Source organism: Clarias gariepinus, chromosome 17 (assembly GCF_024256425.1).
Source record: "Clarias gariepinus isolate MV-2021 ecotype Netherlands chromosome 17, CGAR_prim_01v2, whole genome shotgun sequence".
Lineage (NCBI taxonomy): Eukaryota > Metazoa > Chordata > Actinopteri > Siluriformes > Clariidae > Clarias > Clarias gariepinus.
Window position 1 is genome coordinate 29,752,501 of NC_071116.1, and position 22,419 is coordinate 29,774,919.

General features: G+C 39.8%; 2 protein-coding genes across 3 annotated transcripts in view; one reads left to right on the forward strand and one right to left on the reverse strand.

The window, feature by feature from the left end:
* Positions 1 to 12,425, forward strand: part of sh2d3ca (SH2 domain containing 3Ca) — a 45,946-nt gene extending 33,521 nt beyond the window's left edge. For both annotated transcript variants that reach the window (XM_053515920.1, XM_053515921.1), the window contains 9 exons: positions 747 to 875; positions 2,342 to 2,766; positions 3,384 to 3,508; positions 5,561 to 6,036; positions 7,078 to 7,193; positions 7,770 to 7,941; positions 8,032 to 8,143; positions 8,879 to 9,085; positions 9,835 to 12,425. In XM_053515920.1, the coding sequence (XP_053371895.1) occupies positions 747 to 875; positions 2,342 to 2,766; positions 3,384 to 3,508; positions 5,561 to 6,036; positions 7,078 to 7,193; positions 7,770 to 7,941; positions 8,032 to 8,143; positions 8,879 to 9,085; positions 9,835 to 10,010 (1,938 nt within the window). In that variant the 3' untranslated portion in view covers positions 10,011 to 12,425. The remainder of the gene's footprint in view (positions 1 to 746; positions 876 to 2,341; positions 2,767 to 3,383; positions 3,509 to 5,560; positions 6,037 to 7,077; positions 7,194 to 7,769; positions 7,942 to 8,031; positions 8,144 to 8,878; positions 9,086 to 9,834) is intronic.
* An 818-nt stretch (positions 12,426 to 13,243) lies between these two features.
* On the reverse strand, positions 13,244 to 22,419 carry hsdl2 (hydroxysteroid dehydrogenase like 2). Its single transcript, XM_053515614.1, has 11 exons — positions 22,267 to 22,419; positions 21,035 to 21,198; positions 19,468 to 19,566; positions 19,255 to 19,369; positions 17,234 to 17,337; positions 17,013 to 17,111; positions 15,879 to 16,073; positions 15,719 to 15,790; positions 14,299 to 14,418; positions 14,062 to 14,190; positions 13,244 to 13,571 (listed from the first exon to the last, which is right to left on the reverse strand). The coding sequence occupies exons 1-11, from the start codon at positions 22,281 to 22,283 to the stop codon at positions 13,456 to 13,458; spliced, it is 1,230 nt and encodes a 409-aa protein (XP_053371589.1). The 5' UTR covers positions 22,284 to 22,419; the 3' UTR covers positions 13,244 to 13,455.

The following is a 22,419-nucleotide window of genomic DNA, read 5'->3' on the forward strand; positions in this document are numbered from 1 at the left end:
AATAATAAATAATAAGAGGAGGCGCGGCCTTTCAGTCTTTACAACTTTTAGATTTAAGTTTTCTAACAGAAGAAGGACAAAAGTCCTTCATCTTCTCCTCATCCTCCTCCTCCTCCTACTAACAATAATAATGTGTGTGTGTGTGTGTGTGTGTGTGCAAAACCAGCATCCTTGAAATGCAAATGCATGAGACCTCCTTTTCACAATGTTTTATCCAGAAATTAATTCATGTTTATTTTATGTGTTTTAGACATTAAACAGTTAATATAATCATATATTACATTATTATTACAAATAATGACTAACCCTACACACACAAACATGGTGCTGTTTGTTCCAAATGCAATTAAACATGATTGTAATAACTGAAATTATTCATAGACATTTTATTTATTTTTATGTATCATTTATATATTTTTGCTTTTAATGTAAATAACTTTGTACTTAAAATAAAACTCACAACACACACACACACACACACACACACACACACCCCTCGTTTCTGGGTGGAATATTCTCTGTATTTATTTTACAGTTGTTTATTTAAATCTTCAATATCTGTGTTTGTCGTAAAACAAAACGAGTTACAAACTTTATTGTAAACTTTATTAATGATCTCTTTTGTTCTTATAGTGTTTTATTACTGTAGCACTAACATGACTTTACAGTTTGTAATATATTTCTTGTGTGTATTCCATATCTCTCTCTGTGTGTGTGTGTGTGTGTGTGTGTGTGTGTGTGTGTAGTTCTCCAAGGAGAAGTACCTGTTGGAGTCTCCACCTGAGAAGCTGAGGAAGGAACTGGAGGAGGAACTCAAACTCAGCAGCAGTGATCTGAGAAGCCACGGCTGGTACCATGGCCGTATCCCGCAAGAGGTGTGTGTGTGTGTGTGTGTGTGTCTACAGAATATTCTTAATTTATTTATTTATTTGTATGTAAGCACAAGTTATATAAATATTCTATTACAGTCTATGATATTAATATTTCACCCTTACCTGTTCTAGTTTTTGTCCTGACAATATTTTCAAGTTTCAGCCTAAATTATTATTTTTTTGGATGAATTGGCCAAATGTGGCTAATACAGTGAGATATCAGATATTTCTACTACAGAGCGAATGTTCTCCTACGAGGCTAAAAAGTAATAAACTCACACGTTTATGTGTTTCTATATTAGGATTAGAGACTAACAGCTAAACACTGATGTAGTGTACTCTGCTATTAGAGAATTGTGTGCATGTGTGTGTGTGTGTGTGCGTGTGTGTGTGTGTGTGTGTGTGTGCGTGCACACTTGTGTGCGATAGTTAGCATAAAGCACTCTGCTAGCTGCCTACGCTGTCTGTGGTGTGACTACAGCCATCTGTGTGTTGGTGTTCGTCCAGCTGGAGGACAGGAATTTCCACATCCTCCTCTTGAAGCCAGATCTGGTCATGATGCTGCAGTAAAACTGAGCTGCTCTTACAGCGCCCTCTGGTGGAGAGTTCTGGTTTGCACGTCATATCTGCTGCACTAGGATGGTCGGGAGAGGTGCCAATAGTTATGACACAGCTTTAAAGTGATGTCTATGGGGAGAAATAAAGTCTTAAAAAGAAGGCGTCTCTTCTGTATCTGTCACTTTGTCGCTGTAAGGTAGGAGGCGTGGCTTCTATATGTCACTTTACGGTAGGAGGCGTGGCTTCTGTATTAGTTTAAAGGGAGGAGGTGTGGCTTCTGTATTCGTTTAAAGGGAGGAGGTGTGGCTTCTTTATTAGTTTAAAGGGAGGAGGTGTGGCTTCTGTATTCGTTTAAAGGGAGGAGGTGTGGCTTCTGTATTAGTTTAAAGGGAGGAGGTGTGGCTTCTGTATCTGTCACTTTAAGGTCAGGGGCGTGACTTCTGTATTCGTTTAAAGGGAGGAGGTGTGGCTTCTGTATTCGTTTAAAGGGAGGAGGTGTGGCTTCTGTATCTGTCACTTTAAGGTAGGAGGCGTGGCTTCTGTATTCATTTAAAGGGAGGAGGTGTGGCTTCTGTATTAGTTTAAAGGGAGGAGGTGTGGCTTCTGTATCTGTCACTTTAAGGTCAGGGGCGTGACTTCTGTATTAGTTTAAAGGTAGGAGGCGTGGCTTCTATATGTCACTTTAAGGTAGGGGGCGTGACTTCTGTATCCGTCCTATTAGGCGAGAGCCGTGACTTCTGTACCTGTTACTTTGAAGGTAGGAGGTGTGGCTTCTGTATTCGTCACTTTGATGGCTTAAGGTGTCGCTCCTCTATCTGTCACTTTAATGTAGTAGGCGTGGCTTCTGTATCTGTCACTTTAAAAGTGTAAGGTGCAATGTGCAGCATTTCACATACAAAACTTTCCTGCAGGTGTCAGAGACGCTGGTTCTGCGCAGCGGGGATTTCCTGGTGCGAGACTCCCTGGCCAACGCGGGTGATTACGTGATCACGTGTCGCTGGCAGCAGGAAGTGGTGCACGGCCGCATCAGTAAGGTCCTGGTGAAGAGCGGACAGACCAAGGTTCAGTTCCTCCTGGAGGACGAGACCTTCGACTCGCTGCCCACTCTGATCCGGCACCACGCTGGCACCGGCCGGCCCGTGTGCCACCGCTCTGGCGCTCAGCTGCTGTGCCCCGTCAACCGCACCCTGCCCCTCAGGTACCTGGAGGCCACGTTTGCCCTGGCGAGCGGGAGATCGGGGTCACATTCACCGTCCACACAGCGCGGGGCGCACATCAAGAGACGCAGCGTCACCATGACGGACGGCCTGACCACTGAGAAGATCATCCCACACAGGTGAGTGAGGAAACATCATGATGATGATGGTGATGATGATGTGTTACAGTGGGCTGTGATAAAATGCACCTCTCATTTCGTCTACGAATGATCTATACAAATAATGATTTTACGATAAACGGAATTGTAAAAACATCTCTGGTGTGACATGAACGAGGTCTAACTATCCATCTTACATCATCAGCGACGGCGAGTCGAGCGAGGCAGAAGATTCTCAAGTGTCAGACACCAAAGTGAAGATGGAGCAGGGATGCATCTGGTGTGTGTGTGTGTGTGTGTGTGTGTGTTGGAGATTATGCATGTGTGTGCGTGTGTGTGTGTATGTTTTAGTGTAGAGCTCTCCCTCATTCTCACTCTTCTCTCCACAGTGGTTGTCTTTTCGCACTTCAAGTCCCAGCATGCATTGCGTCTCATCTGAGCACTCAATGTGTCACCAGCTCGTGTAGTCGTGTTGCAGCACGGGTTTAGCTAGACGTGTGTCGTGCTAGTCGTAGCTTCACCATGCAGGATAGAAGCTCTAATGTGAAGTGGTTTATTATGTGTTTTTAATGTGTGTGTGTGTGTGTGTGTGTGTGTGTGTGTGTGTGTGTGTGTGTGTGTGTGTTGTGTGACTCCAGTCCGTCCACAGTTCACCATAAAGACGCCATGAGGAACTGTGCGCTCAGTATGGACCAGATCCAGGAGATGCGCTGTCCCCTGTCTCCTGTAGGAGAAGCTCCTCTCTCACCTGCCTACACCGCCAGTATGTTCCCACACACACACACACACACACACACACACACACACACACAGAACAGGGGCCTGGTTCTCTCACAGGTTACAGGTTGCACCAGTGAGTTACAAAATGCATCAGATATTTTAATTAATATTGATGAAATGCTTACAGATTTTTTTTTCTCTTCATGCATCAGTTGCTTTCTCTCTCTCTCTCTCTCTCTGTCTGCCTGTCTTCATCTGTCTCTTCTTCCTATCTCTCTCTCTCTCTCTCTCTCTCTCTCAGGCATGCATTCTCTCTTTATTTATTTCTCTTTATTGATCTGTCTTTGTGTTCTCCCTCTGCATATCTCCTCATCTTTCACTTTCTGTCTTGATTTCTTGATTTTTAGGTCCAAAGCTCTGTAGTGCGCAGGGCCCTCTTATTCTTCTAAGGATTTTTTTATTATTATTATTTTTCTTCTAATCATCCGGGCCCTTTCAGGGGTCTTAACATACTTAAAAACTCGTCAAAATTAGCAAATTGGAATCTGTGGCCATCAGGTGCTCAGTGGGGCGCGGCCCTGGAAGTGGAACATGCCTGTCACAACGCCCCCTATAACATCTTGCCTTATAGCTTATACACAGTTGTGTATATGCTTATAAAACCCGGTATACATTTAGATCTCATCGAGCTGAACAACTTTCATGCTGCATGTCATTGTGTCTAATCCACAGGAAGTCAGTAATTTTGAGTTGTTTGCAAAATGCACCCAATGGAATGTGAAATACTTCTTCTAGGGAATTAATATGATTGCCACCAAACCAGGCCAATATGATCTCAACACATTGACGATGCAAAATTAAATTTAAAAGTATATTAAAAAAAAAGGAACAGGAAGGGGATAATATCTTCTGTGTACATTAAGCTAAATTATATGAAAACAATGACTAAGTCATAGCGCCACCAACTGGCAGCAGGAAGTGTGTCACTTTTTGAAATCTCTAATATTTTGTCCGTTCTTTTCGCAAGATTGGGTTCAAAATCAGCCATATTAATGCAAAGTCATGGCTGATTTGAAATTGTGAAGAATTTTTTTGATAAAAAAATCGTCTTCCTATGGCGAGAATTTAAATAAGAACATAATATAAAATAACTAATACCCTTATATCTTACGAGTGGAATGGCCTAAATGTCACATAAAGAGTGGACCTGGTCATGAAAAAGGCCAGTGTGGCTGAGCAGCGGGCGTGGCACAGAATCTTTACAGCGCCCCCTGGAACATTGTTAGAAATCTAGCTGCATAATTTATATTCACTTGCAAATACAGTAAAACCTTGGATTACGAGCATTATTTGTTCCAGAAGTGGGCTCGTATTCCAAAACACTTATAAACCAAATCGAGTTTTCCTATAAGAAATAATAGAAACTAAAAAATAAAAATAATAAATAAAATTTATTATTATATTAAGTAAAAATAAAAAAATTAACCTGCACTTGTTTCCGGTTGTGTACGCAGGCGCTGTGTGTGTGTGTGTGTGTATGTGTGTGTGTAAATCTAAAGTAAGCACCCCTCTCCCCCGTCTCGTCTTAGTTACCCTTCCTCCACTCTTTTCACACACACTTGTGCACAACGGAAACACTGTTTTATTGGGAAAATAAACAAGAAATCTTAAAAAAATTACCTGCACTTTACCTTTGAAAAGAATCGCGACAGAGCAGTGTTTCTGTGTAAAGCAGAGAGAAAGAGTGTCTGTGTGTGTGAAGGCGAAAGTAGGAGGGGTCTGTGCGCGCACACACAAATACAAAGAGCTGGCTGACCAGAGAGAGAAAATGGATCTTTAACCTCTCTAATGAGACTTGCTTTGGCTTTACACGAGCGCTGTACACACACACATACAGACACAAAATAAAATATGTTTTTGTGACGTGGTCACAGTGTGATTGTAAACAGTAGACAGTAAACAGTTTTGTCCTTGTCCCTTAAACTCTCTCTTGATTTAAATTTATATTTCTCTTTCGCTCTCTCAATGCAACCGTCTTCCTCACTTCATCTCTCATTAATAACATTCTCTCCCTCTCTCCTTCTTCTTGCTACAGTTTCCCGTCACAGGCATGGCTCAGGAGGGCGTGTCTTAGCGGTCATTCCACCCTCACCTGTGATGCGACGCTCCAGCGAGCCCCACCTCTCCCCTTCCTCCTCCAGTCACAACGTCCCATGCTCGGAAACTCCCCTCAACGCTCATGGATACCCCTCAGATGGCTCAGAAGGAGGGGGCAGTTACTGCGAGCTGAGGCCAGGCCAGCCCCCAACACCTCCGTCTAAGAGCTACGTGGAGAGGCTCAGGGTAGAGGAGGGACGAGCGCCAGGCTCCGCCCCCACCGAAGGAGCAGAGACCTTCTCCCTGCCTCTGGTGGAGAGCAGTTCGTGCTTTAGACCCGGACAGTACCAATCGGTCCTGCTTCCTGCAGAGAATAAACCCCTGGAGATGGGCGTCCTGAAAAGGGTGAAGGAACTGCTGGCTGAAGTCGACCCAAAAACTGCGGCCAAGCACATCACCAAGGCCGACTGCACGGTACGAAATCCAGAGTCGTTAACAAGCATTTATTATCTACAATAGGAGTGTTACATAACACACACACATAAACACAAACACAAACACACACACACATATATACATCGAACCTAAGAACAAACCAATCACCTGGAAGTTGTGACCAAATATGGAAAGTGAAAACCACCAGGGGTATTTACCGGGGACCAGGGGTAGCTCAGTGGTTAAGGCATTGGACTATGGTTCAGAAGATCCCAGGTTCAAATCCCACAACCACCAAGTTGCCACTGTTGGGCCCTTAATCCTCAATTGCTCAGATGTGTAAAGAAATAAAAATGTAAGTCGCTCTGGATAAGAGCGTCTGCCAAATGCCTACAATGTAAATACAAACTCAAGTGACTCAGCAGCACGAAGAGTCGGGGGTTTAATCAATACAGGAAACGATGAGCATCAAAGGAAAGCAGTTGGATCGTTAGAGAAAACTGACCCACATTTATGTAAATTCTGTTAAACAAATGTGCACAACAGATACATAAAGCTTTTCTGACTAGCTATTAATAAATAACAGTTATGCTAATTATGCTAATCAGTAGCTGGTAGCGTTTATTAGTCATTAACAAAATCAGCATTTCTGCTGTTTTGCATTGCTGTTTTGTTTTGCGTTGCTGCATTGCATTAGCCATGTTTGCTAACCTGCTAATTAAACATGCTGAGCATCAGATAAATGACTACAGACTGAATAATTCAAACGGTTCTGATTATCAGCATTCAGCCACCACATATGCACACACAAACACACACACACACACACACATTGCTAATTTGGTAACTTCTGGGACCAGTGAAAGCACTTCTAACACCTTACACATGTTCAGTCGTCTCCTGTTAGCATCCGCTTAAAGGACACGCCCACCAACACTGCCTCTGTCCAATCAGATTAAAGCAATTGATATGTAATAAGAGCCTAATTACAGATTAATTAAACATCCTGAGTGTGTGAATAAATTTGAATAGTGAGACCAAGATTAAACGTTCCTCTGGCAACCGTGTGGCCATCTGCAGGTTGCTAGGATACTGGGCGTTACCAAGGAGATGCAAAGGATGATGGGAGTGAGTTCAGGCCTGGAGTTGCTGACTTTACCACATGGCCATCAGTTGAGACTGGACCTGCTCGAGAGGTAACACACAAGCACACACACACACACACACACACACACACACGTAAAACCATGTACTACACATGGCATGTCCCTGAGTCTGTATATGAAAAGGGAGCTTTCTGATACCATATATGGATGTAGATATTAAGGAAGTTATTAGCATTCAAATATGCAAATTAACTTTAATAGACATTTAATAACGAGCTTACTAATAAGTTTACAGTCTTAATCCATACTAGCTGACTAATGACCTAAATTAAACATTTTTCCAAGACTTTTTAACTTATATTTTTAAGTTATATTATAATTTGTGCTGGTCGCGTTAAATTTGTCAGGGGATTAATTCTTTGTAGTTATAGTTTATTTTGCTGATGGTTGCTAGCTCGGTACAATTTGACATGATCTTCATTGAGTTTTATAGTCATATGAGTAAATATTTGTGAGGCAGCATTTTAGCTAACCTTAATTTAATTTTAAGCCATCTCTCGTCTGCCAGTTCTTGTAATCAAACAGAACATTGTAGATGATCGGCCCCTGACCTGATGGTCACCTGGGACACCTGCTGTGTTTATTTATTTGTTTGTTTCTCTGCAGGTTCTACACCATGTCTATAATGATGGCGGTGGACCTGCTGGGCTGTACGGGCACCACGGATGAGCGAGCCACACTGCTCTATAAGACCATCCAGCTGGCAGCCGAGCTCAAGAGCACCATGGGAAATATGTTCGGATTCGCCGCCATCATGAGAGCTCTCGAACTCCCGCAGGTCTGACAGGGTTTTTTTTTATTACTTTATTTGAGAGCATCTCAGCTGTCAGAACATGTGGACTCACATGTTACACGGTGTGTTTCTCAGATCTCACGCTTGGACCAGACGTGGATGACGCTGAGACAGAGACACACAGAGGGAGCCATCTTGTACGAGAAGAAGCTCAAACCCTTCATGAAGGGATTAAATGAAGGCAAAGGTAAGGATCGGGGACTATAACGTATAGTAATATAATAGACGTAGACACAAAACTAACAGGCATGAGTTCTTATTAATTGCTGTTTTAATTTTTGTTTATCTTTAAGAATATTGTATAATGCATTTTCCAAATATTGCATATACATTCTGTAAATTTGTTAATCAAAAAATAGTCTTTTCTTTATACAGTAATATTTAACTTTTTATGTGATAAAAAAACTAGAAAAAAATAGCTATTAATGGTAAGAGTTAGACTCTTGTATTATGCAGGGAAAAAAATTAAGAAAATGCTTTGGAAAAATAAAATAAAAATAAAATAAAAATAAAAATAAAATATGATGTCAAATTATGGTATAATTTTTATGAAATATGCAAGCAAACTTAACATAAAAAGTCCTGAGGGCCTGAAAGCACTATCACCAGACAATTAACATTAAAATATGTATTTTTTTAGTTTTAAGTTAATTATGAATTAATGAATAAATTCTAATGCTAGGTGTGTTAACATTTCAGCTTTTTTTAATGCAAATACAGAAATTGATAATAATTAAAAATTTCACCGTCATCCTGATGAATTATATTAAAATACACTTAAAAAATGTATCTCTTTTACTCCTTACACTGGTATTAATTGAATAATAATGCAGATACAGATGACAGCTAGAGAAACGAATCCCATCCGAATGGGGCTGTGTGTTTATTATCTTTAATCTTTGTGTGTGTGTTTGTTTCTCAGAGAGCTCTCCGCTGTCGAGTACGTCGTTTCCACACGTGGTGCCCGTATTGTGTCTATTGGAAAAGGGTGTGGCCGTGGGGGAGGGGCCAGACCCGTGGGATGCTTCAGAATGTGGAGTGGACGTGGTCATGAGCCACCTAGAGGCAGCACGCAGCATTGCACACCACGGAGGCCTGTACTGTACCAACGCTGAGAGCAAACTACACGGTATTCACTGCTTTCTGAACTTTATTAATGAAGATATTTATTACAAGTACAGCTCAGAAATGAGAAGTATACATGCACTCACCATGAACATTAACATCGTGGAAAATGATTGCTTAACCTAATATGGTCTGTTCTTGTGACCATAATAATTTAGTTCCATTTTGAACAAACATTAATTTAAAAAAAATTAAAATATTCAGTTTTATTTCATGTTATTTTATGTAAAACTTCCTCAGCACATGTGGACTTTTAACGAGACAAATAACATTTTTCGCTTCTATACGCATGACTAAATTAATACTATTAATAATTATGAAACAGAAATAAAATTATATATATTTTATTTATTCTAATATATCTATTTATTTCAGTTTTTTATTGCTGTTACAAGCTATTAAAAGCAATAATCATTAAACTCAAAGAAAACTCTTTTTTCTAGTCAAAATCTCGTAGTAAATAATAATAATATTTAATTGCTTTTTAAAGCCTGTATTTATCATAATTAGCAAATAATATGTAACCATGGGAACAGTTTGTATAATTTTATTCTTCACCGTAAGCGTAATTTCTGTTCCTTACTGTTTAAAGGATTTTAAAGTTGTACGAGGTATCAACCAATTCAAACAGCAGTGTAGCTCCGCCCCCTTTTCCTTAAAAGGCTGCTTTTGTGACTAAATATGTGGCTAATTAGTGAAATGTAAATACTTTGATAGAAGTGTGTTAACACACATGTGTGTGTGTGTTTTCAGACTTCCAGGAGAGACAGGAAGTGTCTGAGATCTTCTGCACGGAGTTCCAGATGAGGCTGCTCTGGGGCAGCCGAGGGTCCGAGGGAAGCCAGAGCGAACGTTACGAGAAGTTTGACAAAGTCCTCACGGCTCTTTCGCACAAGCTGGAGCCTCCTGTACGCCACAGCGAGCTATAGCACCCCCCTCTCCCCCGTCTGGTACTCTGGTACTGTCTCGGTGTGTTTCGCACCTCTGGGAGAGACCGGTATAAACATGGGGAACGGCAAAAGAGGGAATGGGGCTAAATCTGTGAACGAGACGCAAAAGGGGGCGGGGTTTATCCAGGTGCCTCAAACTGTACGTCTTCGAACTACGGCAGGGGTGGAGTTTAAAATCCTGACACCAAAATCTATTTTTCTGACTCGGGGGATGAGAGACATTGGTGTGATCTCAGTCTGCATGATCATCACGTTGTCGTCCCGGGACTCTCAGCGAGACGTCACACTCGGTCAGCGATCTTCTAATGTCTTGATGTATGTTGCCAAATCTGAACAACCACTTTCTTTACAAAACAAATCTCATTTTTATACATTTTATTATTGTGTTTCTTTTGATTTCTGCCTACAAGGAGCAATATGTGGCGGCTGACACACACTCAGTGCGCAGTGCTGTGGAGAGCTCAGCCTTATCTTTGGGGGAGTGTGTAGAGTTGATGGTTCCTGTAGGTGATCTCTTGATGATCTCACCGTGGTTCCTGTTAAAGGTTCATCGACCAATTCAGTCTGGTCCTTGACGTTGATTCTGAAAGATCTCGTTCTAAAGATCTCAACCTGGTTCTAGTTAAAATGTTGAGCATTTCTGATGAAGAGCTGGTTGGATAATTGCAGCCTTTATCCTGCTGCGTTCTGTTGCAGATCTCAATCGCAGCAAGTTCTTGGAAATGTTTCTGAGTGGTTCCTGTTGAAGATCTCACCCTGATTAAAAAACTCAACCTAGGTCCTCTAACATATGTCACCCTGGTTTCTGTAGAAGATCTTATGCAAGTTCAAGCTAAAATTCTCACCACTGATGCTTTTGAAAAAAAAAAAAGATCTCACCCTGGTTCCTGTTGACAGTTCATTGAAGATCTGTTGAAGATCTTACTCTCGCTCTTGCTCTGGTTCCTGTTATAGATGGGGGAACATCTTACCTTGGTTCCTGTTAAAGCTCTTCTGCAGTTTTTTGTAAAGGATCTCGCTCTGGAGCTCGTTAGATGCTCCAGTCTGAAGATCTCCTGTGTGGACTGAAGCACTGAGGTGGACGTCCTGCATGTTGCTCCTTTACTCCTGTCACGTCTTTACTGAGTGCGAAGGCTGGAGAGAAACTGTGAAGGGTGTGAAATTATTGTGTGTTTGAGAATGTTTTTATTTTCTACACTTTGCAGAATGTGTGTGAGTGTGTGAGTGTGTGTGTGTGTGTGTGTAGGATGTCTTCAGGAATAACTGGAGTGTGTGAATTTCCTCTGTGCTATATTTTGGACATTATAATAATTTAATTTAATCATTTTTCTGTTCATCGATCCTGTCTCAGCGCATGCTCCACGCTGAGCCCTGAAATAAAACATAAAGCAAAAAAGTGACATTTCTTAAAAACAATAACAGCTTTTTTTATTTTTTATTACTATTTGTTTGTGTGGTTCAGAGAGCGGTGAGAGAAATAAGTTGTGCTCGCTCTCCTTCTTTTTATTTATTCGCTCCAAAAGCCAGCGCTCGTCCCACTGTTCAGGATAAACCCGACTCGGAGTGATATACCTCTTACAGTCTTTCTCTTTCCTGATATTATTAGAGTTCACATGTATCCTTATTTCTCCACCTGATAATAAATACCAATGCGTTTAATTCTTTATTTCCTGGTTTCTTCATTTCGCAGTATCTCTGAGATCAGCAATCTTAACCTCTATAACTTTATTTCCATGGGATTTAAAGGACATTATAGAGCCTCAATTTCAGGTCACTGTTTTTAGAAAAACCTTAAAAAGATGAAGGAATGGAGTAGCACTGTATGCAATACCAGGGCGTGCCACAAGAGGGCTCTGTACAGCAAGCAAAAAAAGAGGAACAAGAGAGAGAAAAGAGGCATGACTATTGCACCAATTTGGATTAAAAATAAGTTTTTTTAAAAATACATCTTTCCTATTTCACTCCATCCTGCTTCAGAGTGTAAATTCTTTTACTTATTGATTTTTAAATGATGATATTTTACATATGCAACTCAATAATACAAATGTCAATCATTTATAAACCACACATTAATATTTGGTTTAATGAAATAAAATGAAAGTCGTACACATACACACACATTTTAAATGAGACCCGGTCTGTGTCCAGTCCACCTTGGTGCAGACGCGTGCTGAGAGCCAGGTCGTCTTCCGTCTGCCTGAGTGTTTCCTCTGCAGGTCTGACTGATGAGACGAGGTTTATTTCATGGTGTAAATAAAAGTTCATGATAAACTTCATGTTTAAAGATGACTTTGGTTGCATCTGCTTTCTTATGTGCTGTACATATGAGTATGTCAGAAGTTTTTCAATCTTTTTTTCCAGAAAATAAAATAAACTACGCTTGTGTCCATGGCTGAGTTTATTTCAGTGTGATATGGGATCTGATATCAAGATTTTTATTTATTTTAAAATACTTGCTTGTTTATATGCAAAATAACTATTTACCTGCTATTTAAGGGTTTTTAAAAATATTTTATATTGAGTTTAAATATCTATTAATTTAGATGAAAAAACAGCTCTAATCTAAAAAGAAAAATAAATAAATCCGTATTATTCTTGTGTCCAAACTTACTGTATAGAGATAAGAGAGCACTTTATCTTTATAATGTTATGACTGGAAACATGAATAATCCAGTTGTGATTGATTCAGTCATAAATTATTGGATTAAGACAAAGTGCAAAGAATATATGAATAAAAATTAACGGGTGGAATAAAAGTAAAAATCTACACCTGTGATGTTTTATTTAGTTTTTACAAAAGATGAGATCATTAGTGTTTCTGCACACACACACACACACACACACCTGATACCCAGATACATTACTGACAGCTGGAAGTGTTTAACTCCTGTTAATCAATGCTATATCAGGTGCAAAAGTTTGTACCCCCTTTGATTTGTGGGTGAATGAAATTGGAATGTGCTCTTCTATTATTATTACAGCTATTATTATTATTATTATTATTATTTTCAAATTCAAATTTTATTTGTCACATACACAGTCATACACAGGACGATATGCAGTGAAATGCTTATCTGTCAATATAAGCAGTGATATGCTTTATTTTGTCTAATTGGAAATCTCGTACGACATTATGATTTATTTAGGAAAATGAAAAAGAGACAGAGAGAAATTAAGAAAGAATAGAACATGCACACACACACACACACACGTGTAGAAATATTATTTTATTATTTTTGTTGACTGTTATTAACATTAACACACTTTTAAAGGCTCATCTCTGAAAAGGCGTAATAGGTCTGCAAACTTTGACCTGGTTTGTTTCTACAGCGTTATCTATAAAAATGAACACATGGATTAATAAGAAATTAGGAGGCGTGTTCAGTCGGATCAGACACGGTGATGAGTTTGATGTTTGTCTTCATCACAGCTTCGACTTGTTCATCAGCGCCATCATCTTCTCCATTTTGATGGCCAGAGACATGTCACCTTTAATCTTCAGCTTCCCGGACATGAAAGCCATCGTGGGCTTCAATTTCCCTGTGAAAACACACACACACACACACACACACACACACACATATACACACACAACCTTATCATACACAGGGTTTATTACTGTGTAGTTACACACGTCAGACTAGTTACATGTTTGTTCGTTAGTAATTTAATTCATTTATTATTCCATGTGACTGATAAATAGTTTAAAATGTTTATTAACTGTTTTAATTTCCATCTGTATTTTGTAACACTTAAATAAACTTTGTTTACAGATGATATCGCAATTATAAACTCATGAAACATTAACATCACATTTAATTCACTAAATAATATTTGCATCATGTAATATTGCTTATTATAACTATTTGATATTAATCCTTATTAAGACTAAGTAAACAACAAAACGAAAAGTGATTGTAACGGCTTCTGTTTTCATCATCAGACACATTAATCGACTCAATATGCATTTTATCAGAATGGGAGATGAAATTATAACACATTATTTAACTTCTTTCATGTTGTCTCTCACCTGAGAACATCTTGATGAAGTCGTCGCTGTCCAAACTCATCTCCACGTCCGCTTTGACTGGAGGCTCTCCGCTGCCGACTCCACCAGCACCGTTCTTCATGTCGATGTACCAAACCCCGGGATGTTCCCCTAAAATAACACAACTTTAGATCATATCACTGGTTCTGTCATAACGCACAGGGGATTAGATCAGAGATCCAGAGAGTCTAGATCAGATTAAAAAGCCATGACGCGCACCGGACAGCTCGAATCTGTAGACCCCCTGTGTGGATTTAACAACCTCAGGGCTGATCACGCCTTTAATCACAGTGAAGGTGTCGGCGATGGGGCTGGCGGGAACTTCAGCACTCGATTTTCCTGCACCAGACACACACACACACACACACACATACATACAGAGAGAGAGAGAGGGGGGGTGGGGGGGTGGGGGGGGATCATGACTATGGCTTTTTAAATAGGAAAAGCACGACGACGCCACTAGATTATTGTTTTATCTACTACTTCCTGGAAACCCCATCCCCATCCCAGGACAGGAGCCAAAGGAGCGCAACTGGCCGAGCCCCCTTCAATGTATTAAGAACACTAATCACAGCAAGATAACATTAACAGCCAGATAGGCGAGGGCTAATTAGTGACATCTCCTGTTTTGTGCACAGAGAGTACTGTAATACCAAACACAACACATGCTGTCTTAATACAAGTAAAGCAAGAAGTTTGAATTAAGAACATTTTAAATAGAAATGATGAATGTACTGTTCTCCTTGCATATACTTATGCAATTTAACAGCCAGCCAAACTCCATCCATAAAGTACAGACGAGTCAGGATTCATCTTAGTGTTTGATGTTTAATAAGATGCCAGGTACCTTATGAATTAAGAGTAAAACTGAATAAAATAAAATAAACAATAATCAAAAGAGAAAGAAAATGGCAAGAAATACTGATATAGTAGGCTAGGCTAATAGCTAATGGCTATCTCCATATTACATAAAATTGAAGCTTTGAATAAATGTGATATTACAAATATATGCAAATATGTATAATTAATATATAATGAAAAATTAACTTAACGATGATGTGTTTATAAACACAAAACAAAGGATGGCATCCAAACACTGGACTGAAACTAACCGCGTGTAGAACGCCACTGGCTTTTTCAAATAACTCCCACTAGGGGGCAGCAAAACTATATTAATGCAACAAGTCGAAACAATGAATCGTATGAAAAATGTTAAATCATCGTATGACATGATAGTCAGAGACATATCACTATCAAGATGATCAATCAGTTCTTAGTGTCTGACCAATCAGAGATCTGTACTGCTTTAGCCCCGCCCACATACTGAGCCCTGCTAATGCTGAAGGAATAAATGAAACTAAAACCTATTTAATATTGTGTGTATATTATTATATCAGTATTATATGTCTCTGTGGTGTGAGTGTGCAACCAACAACCACACACACGCAAACACACACACACACACACACACACACACACACACACACACACAAACACACACACACACAAACACACACACAAACTCACACACACACACAAACACACACACACACACAAACACACACACAAACACACACACACACACACAAACACACAAACACACACACACACAAACACACACACACACACACAAACACACCTGCATCCTCCAGCTGCTTCCTGAGTGTCTCAGGATCTTCATCCAGGAAGAAGTCAGGAAGCAACTGATGACCTGAGCGAAGTCAAATAAAAAAATTAATAAATAAAAATCAAGAACCTTTAAAATTTATATTTTAAATAAGTGCCTGAACCACGCCCACCTGGCTGCACCGCGTACACGTCAAAGTCTTTAACGCCCTCATTCTTGAGGATGTCATCGTCTATGAGGAAGTGTCCTGTGTAGCTGACGGGTTTGCTGAGGACGGCGTAGGCGGCGTCCGCCATGATGTCCACCTTCCTGCACTGCTTCTCCACTCCGGATCCCCCGATCATCTCCATCGCCGCCGTCTGAATGGCTTTAAACATAAACACGCAACGCACGAGTTCATAAAGCACACACACACACATCCACACACACACATCCACACACACACATCCACACACACACATCCACACACACACATCCACACACACATACACACACACATACACACACACATACATACACACACACATACACACACACATACACACACACATACACACACACACACATACACACACACATACACACACACACACACATACACACACTCCTGTCCTGAGTAAACACTTCTCTATAACAGACAGTAGAGAATGATTTCACCCGTCCAGGACCACTCTCACCTGCGCAAGACAACAACAACAACAACAACTAAAATATCCTCACGTGTGCTGAGTATGGTGGCCGAGAAGTGCAAAACAAATTAACAAAAACTAAAACTAAATAAATCCAAAAACAAAACAATAAAAAAAATATACAAAACAACAAAAATTTAAACAAAATAACAAAACCTAAAATAAAATAATAAAAAAATGAAAAAATATGATAAAAATAATAATAATAATAATAAAAACGAAAACTAAATAACAAAAGAAACAAAAATGAAATAGAAATTCAAACAAAACTGAAAACAAAATGAAAAAAATGTCAACAAAATAACACAACAAACAAAAAAAACCCACAAAAAAAATTTAAAATCAGAAAACACAACCACGGATACTGAAATAAAATATCAAATGAGAAAACAATGACAATTCAGACAAACTGGATAAGGTGGATATACTGTAGTTACAGAATGAAAGTCTTACTGGTTGGACGAGACATTTGTCAATTTAGGGTTTCTTGTTTTGTTTCCGGTTTTGTTTTATTTTTGAATTTTCATTCTGTTCCCGGTTTTGTTATTTTGTTTAGCACTTCTCGGGACTGTAGCTGAGAGAAGGTGTAACACACACACACACACACACACACGCACCTGTACGAGGCCACAGCGCATTAACGGCGATAGAGCCACGGAATTCTTCAGCCATCCCGAGGACACACATGGACATCCCGTATTTGGCCATGGTGTAAGCTGCTCACACACACACACACACACACACACACACACACACACACACACACACACAGTTACAGCTTTAAGAGTTAGAGCTAACGGTACAGGAGGAGTTTGGGTTCTGCAGGTGAGGTTCTTACCCGTGTGGTTCTTAAACCAGATGGGATTGAGGTTGAGAGGAGGGCTGAGGTTGAGGATGTGAGGGTTTTTACTCTTTAACAGATGCGGGATGCAGAGTTTAGACCTGAAACAGGTGAAGCTCGTTATTCACACATCGCACGAACACAAACATAAAGCGTAACGCAGCTCACTACGGCGTGGGGTCGGGATTTACGCTTCACTTTCTTTCATTTCACAACTAAATGAAATAAACTTTATATTAATGTGTACCGTAATAGTTTTAATCCAGGAACTTTTTATTTTCACTATTAAATGTAGAAACTGAGGGTGTGTGAAGAAAAGAATTATTTCAATCAAGAAAAACATCCCAACAATCTATGAGGAGGTCATGACGCGCATGACGAAACCCAGCCTTTGGAATTTTTGGATTTTGCTCTGATTTTTCTCCCTAATTCGTTGGTAGCTAATTCTCACCCCGAGTCTCTCGCTCTCTGTCGTGCTCTCTGTCTCACCCCGAGTCTCTCACTCTCTCTCTGTCTCACCCCGAGTCTCTCACTCTCTCTCTGTCTCGACTCTCTCTCTGTCTCACCCCGAGTCTCTCACTCTCTCTGTCTCACCCCGAGTCTCTCTCTCTCTCTCTGTCTCGCTCTCTGTCTCACCCCGAGTCTCTCTGTCTCTCTCTCTGTCTCTCTCTCTGTCTCGCTCATCAGGGTGATGAATACCAACCAGAGAGGGAGAAGACTTTGCACGTTGTGTTTGTACATTGCTTATTTTTCACCCTAAATGAGGTATTTTACCACACTTCTATTTATATATATATATATATATATACACAACAAAATCCAGATCCACACGATAATAAAATCCTATTTTATTAACAACCGTGTAAAGTACATGCTGTAAATCTTTCAGCTCAAAGTTTTCTATTTTTGTATAATTTACTCCATTTCCAGTTTTTTTGCGTCTATTTAAATATTCCACTTTTTTAATTAATTGTACTCAGTAGTGCAATTCATCCTTGCGCAGGAGAAACTACGGTGGCCCTAAAGTGCAAAACAAATTAACTAATCTCAAAACAAATTAACAAAACTCAAAACTAATTTGTTATTTTGTTTTCGGATTTGTTAATTTGTATTGCACTTCACAGCCAGTCAGATACAAACCGGAAAAGGTAGGTATAGTTAGCGAATGAAATCCTTACCGCTGATTGGTCGAGACATCTGTCACTCAAAATATACAGGAAGTACTGTAGTAGCGGTAGATTTGTGTGTGTGTGTGTGTGTGTGTGTGAGAATGTGCAAACGTGTACTGTACTTATTGTGGTTTTAAATACGGCGTTCTTACGGTGGCCCTGAAGTCAGTTTTGTTTTGCACTTCTCGGCCACCGTAGTTTAAAGTGAAGCAGAACACACAAGAAACAAAGATAGAGAAACAAGTTCCTACTTCCTGTATATCCTGAGTGACAGATGTCTCGACCAATCAGGAACCTTTTCCGGTTTGTATCTGCCTGGCCCGAGGAGTGCAATACAAATGATCAAATCCGAAAACAAAATAACAAAAACAAAAATAAAACAATAAAACCCAAAACAAAATAACAAATGAGTTTTGGGGTTGTTATTTTGTTTTGGGTTTTGATATTTGGTTTTTAATTAGTTATTTTGTTCTCTGTTTTGTTAATTTGTATTGCGCTTCACGGCCCCTGTAAGAAACCCTTCCTTTTCAGGTCGTATAAACGTTTCACTGCATATCACACTGTGTATGATTGTGTACGTGACCAATAGGATCTGAATTTAAGACTATCACGTGCATCCTCTTCTCAGCCTGCGCGGCTCACACAGCGTGTGTGGGAACAGTGGAGTACGCTCAGAGGAGAGCGCCATCCACTCCTTCTGCTTGTGTGACCTCACAGACGCCCATGATCGGCTAGTTCAGGTGCAATCTCAATCACGGGTGCCATGACTGAATCGCGATACACTGCTGAATCAAACGAATCGATTTCACTCTGACTAACGACTCCCAGCCTGACGTCACACCAACTCACGTCAGATACGTCCCTCTGAGATTGATGCCCAGCATGAGGTCCACTTTCTTCATGGGCGTGTCCAGCGTACCCGTCAGATTGATGGCGCTGGCGTTGTTCACCACGATGTCGATGCCTGTAGATACGACAACGACAGAACATTTAATAAAAACAACATTCCCTCCCTTACAGTTAGTTCTAGTTTGAGTTGTCTCCCCCGTGTCCGTCTCTCACCTCCGAACTTCTGCACAGCTTTCTCCACCGCCTCGCTAATCTGCTTCTCATCACGAACATCAACGACACACGCGAGGGATTTCCCGCCTGCCGCTTCAACTGAGAGGGAGAGAGAGCGAGAAAACACTGTCTGTTAGAAAACAGATGTTTACACACACACACGTTTATTCTTTACAATGTTCACGTTAATGAAAGAAACTTGGGCTGGACGTGGGATACGACCAAAACATCACGCGACAAGTTTCTGCAATATACAGATAAAAATCACAATGTTTAAGTCATGCACATTGAAAACAGTTAATATAATGGGTTTAATAATATTTTACTTTAATGGAAAAAAAATTATTTAATTATTTAAACCATTAGATGTAAAAATATCAGAAACTAAAAACATACTATTTGGTCATTAATATTTTATTTATTTACATTTATTATCTAATAATATATTATTGTATAATTAAGCAATAAAAGTGATTTTTTTTTTAATACAAAACCTTTTTCATTGCTATTAATTTATTATTATTTTATTCAAGTAATTTTGTTTATTCATTTATTTAAAATTTAATCAGCTATTTTACTTCAAAAAAGAATTTGAAATTGTTATTCAAAAACTATTTAGAAATATCTGGAGCATCTAAAAGCCTATTGTAATAAAGTAAAATTTATTATTACGTTATGGCACCATTATATCATTATGTTGCTTACAAATACAGTACAGGTTACTAACTTATTTTTAATATTTACAAAGTAAACAATGCCATATTCAAAAGCATTAACCTGTATTATTAACTAAACAAGAACAATAAAAGTTTATTTTTTTTTATGCTTTTACCTCCAGATATAAACTCCTGATGCTCATTAATACCATTTAGAGTTACCGTAGTAACAGGATAAATAATAATGAGAGAATTTAAACATTAATGCGTGTGTAATATACAATGTTATAGACAGCATAGACTTTACCAGTAACTGTGTGCATGTGTGCGTGTGTGTGTGTGTGTGCATCAAAAAAAAATTTTATATAAAACAAGACACAAAATAACATAAATGAGCAGTTTAATAAAATAAAAGCACTGTATATCTATATATCTACATATAAAATTTACATGTAAATATTTTGCCATTAAACATGTACACAAAAGTCTTGGCACCCCGGAACTAAAATACCCTGTACAAAATTATTCTGCAAATGAAATGAAAACATTTCCACTAAATAATTTAGTGGGTTTAAAATAACATTTCTAGCATTTAACAGACTGAACAATATAAAGTCGAAGTATAAATTGTGCAAAAAGTTTATACACCCTCCCAGCTAGTTTGAGAACGTGACTGGTTTGTTATAAAAATAGAATAAAATTCCGACGGCGGTCTGTTTTCTCCCAACATGGGTAAAAATACAAAAACAAAAACCATTGTGCTTTAACTGCAGCAGAGGATTTAGCCTGGGTTAGAGAAAAATAATAATAACTGCACTGGGAATAAAGCCGTATTTATTTTTAAACCCTGCTCACACAGACTCGCCCACGTCACCGTGACTGAGACGAGGCTCGAATTAAAAGGCTCTTACTCTCCTCAGCGGCGGTGTAGATGGTTCCAGGCAGTTTTGGGTGTTTCTCAGCGGTTTTGGCTGCAATCACCACGTTGGCACCGTCTCGGGCAGCTTTCAGGGCGATGGCTTTACCGATGCCTCGACTCGCTCCGGTGATGAACAGCGTGCATCCCGACAGCTTCCTGGAAGAGTGCACGAGTCAAATGTTTAACATGTGAAAGAATATTACACAAATATTAACGGGGATCAATCAGAAAGTACAGATTGTAAGGTTCCCCAAGAAAATCGTAGTTTGGGACACGGAGGGACTCATTCCGGGGCATTTTCCTGACTGGATGCAATCAGTGACCAGTGTAACGTCGTGTGTCAGATGCTTAGAGAGAAGTTAAAGCCGGCAGTTAGCAGGAAAAAAATAAAAATAATAAAACCAATGCCTTTAAAATGTGGTCTTGTGCTCCATGACAACGCTCGCCCTGGAGAAACCACTGCATCGGTGAAGGTGACGCAACAGCTATGTTCTGAACAGGAGCAGATAAAAGGGGTTCCCCTTCCAAGGAATAAAGAAGTGAGAGGAACGATTGAAGAGGCGCACTGACCTGCAGGGAGACTTTGTAATTAACTAATTGTGTTATGCAATAATCATCCAGAACTCCTTCACTATACTGTTTACAAATACAAATTAGCTCTGCACCGTGACTAATGCACTCCTGGATAGATGCTAACTGCATTTCATTGCCTTGTTGAATCTAATCTAATCTAATCTAATCTAATCTAATCTAATGACCCCTATTAAAGCCAAGTTAACTTTATTTTTGTATTCTCTCTCGTGCTTTATTCAGATTTCTCAGTACCTGAATGTCTCTCCTGGAGCCCACAGAAAGGGTAAAGGTCATGCATGTCTACAGATAAGGTTAGATCAGGTCAATAGCTCTTTATAAACCTGCATGTTGGGAAACTGGGACAAAGGTCACTGCAGCCTGACTGCACCAGCGCGTGCCTGCCGAAGCTAGGACGAAGGTCACGTGATACAACAGTGTCCAGGAATCAAAGCAGACAATTGATCCGTTGTTGTTAATAAACCTCACTAGAAATCTCGCTCCTCCCTGAACGCAGTGACGTTATAACCCTATAACCTTATGACGTCATTCTGCAACAACAAAACACCTGGAACAGCTGTGTCTCACACGGATCTCAGTAAAGTTAACAAACACGAGCTGTAGTGTAGACACTGATGTAAAAGCTGAACTCACCCTGTGTTCGGCAGCATCCTGCACTTTATTCACACTTTATTCACACTTTAACCGATTTAATGCTGAAACTGCACACAGGTCGCCGCCGCGCGAGCCCTTTAGCACAGATACTGCTTCTTCTTCGCTGGTGTTAAACGCCGCGTGGTGTGCGGG

What these genes read in the sequence shown, in the direction of transcription:
- hsdl2 (XM_053515614.1), bottom strand. An exon ending in CTACAGATTCGAGCTGTCCG is followed by an intron (nt 14,191 to 14,298) that starts GTGCGCGTCATG and finishes GTGTTATTTTAG; the next exon opens with GGGAACATCCCGGGGTTTGG. An exon ending in CTTCATCAAGATGTTCTCAG is followed by an intron (nt 13,572 to 14,061) that starts GTGAGAGACAAC and finishes GTGTTTTCACAG; the next exon opens with GGAAATTGAAGCCCACGATG.